This window comes from Echinococcus granulosus (genome assembly GCF_000524195.1).
Source record: "Echinococcus granulosus chromosome Unknown EG_S00452, whole genome shotgun sequence".
Classification (NCBI taxonomy): domain Eukaryota; kingdom Metazoa; phylum Platyhelminthes; class Cestoda; order Cyclophyllidea; family Taeniidae; genus Echinococcus; species Echinococcus granulosus.
Window position 1 is genome coordinate 3,939 of NW_020170831.1, and position 1,122 is coordinate 5,060.

The window sequence follows — 1,122 nt, forward strand, 5'->3', positions numbered from 1 at the left end:
CTTAATAAAATTTTTGTCAACAAATATTATTGGGCAACCCTTGCGCCCTATTATCATTTCGTCCCACTAGTTCTACTTACGAATCAAGTCTCGGTTTCTCGCACATTCTTTCTCCGTCCATCGTTTGAAACTTGATTAACAGCCTAAAGGGGTTTATCAGAAGCAATTAATGCCCTGGAGAATGTATTGCGCTTATCAAAACTAACAGAAATGCGAAGAGTTAGATTGCAGTGGCTAAGCTTGTCCTGAGAAATGAACCCGAAATAACTACTCATTTGATCGAACCCAAATGGAAATAATTGAAGCTCAGTCACCCACTAACAAAAGTCCCTCTTCATACAAGCTATTCTATAAAAGTCTGGAAATTTTTGGTACACTTTTTTGCATTTTTAGAATCTCCACTCTCATCTTTATATTTTACCATTTTAGGAAGTTGGATAAACGTATACGCTCTGCAGCGATAGGTAACGTATCTATCTGCAACTCAATATTTTATTAGAGAGAGTATTGCATGCCAAAAACAAAACAACCGTTGTTTAATAAATATTTACAAAAAAGGCATCGTTTTGATCGCAAACAATTAGTTATTTAAGATGTTTAATTCACACAATTTTGAAAGTTCATTACGCAGGCCATTAGTAAGGTGGTCACTGAGACCATGATCTTCATCTGGCATTATGAACATGTGAGTTGCATGAACGGATCTAATGAAGTCATTCTAAACCATAATGTCAGTACGTCCATTCTTGCAAAAAATATGCAAATCAACGTTAGTAATACTGATCAGTGTACAGAATGCAGCGATGCTAAGCGGCTTTAAACAAGCAACCACAATCCATTACAAATTATAAAAACTAACATTCTACAACCATCACAATGACTCCTAACAATATGCGAACAGGAATATCAATCAGCCTGTACTCTCTTAAAAAGAAAGTTTTTTGCCTTAAGGAAAAATGATCAGATATTTAATAACCCATTTCAGTAAAATAATTCTAATGTAATAGAATTTGGCCAAAAAAATTGGTTTAAAACTGAAGAGCCTTTTCAGAAACAGGAGTGGATGAATCTTTAAACGTTTACTTAGACTTTGTAGTATTGACGTGTTTGAACTGCAGCAAT

General features: G+C 34.7%; 1 protein-coding gene across 1 annotated transcript in view; it reads right to left on the bottom strand. All coding sequences in view use genetic code 11, as the record gives it.

Moving 5' to 3' along the window:
• EGR_11176 (hypothetical protein) overlaps positions 1 to 121 on the bottom strand; it is a gene marked incomplete at both ends in the record, with an annotated part of 938 nt that extends 817 nt beyond the window's left edge. Inside the window, one exon of the mRNA XM_024500423.1 lies at positions 81 to 121. Coding sequence (XP_024345163.1) covers positions 81 to 121 — 41 coding nt within the window. The remainder of the gene's footprint in view (positions 1 to 80) is intronic.
• Positions 122 to 1,122: the final 1,001 nt, after the last annotated feature.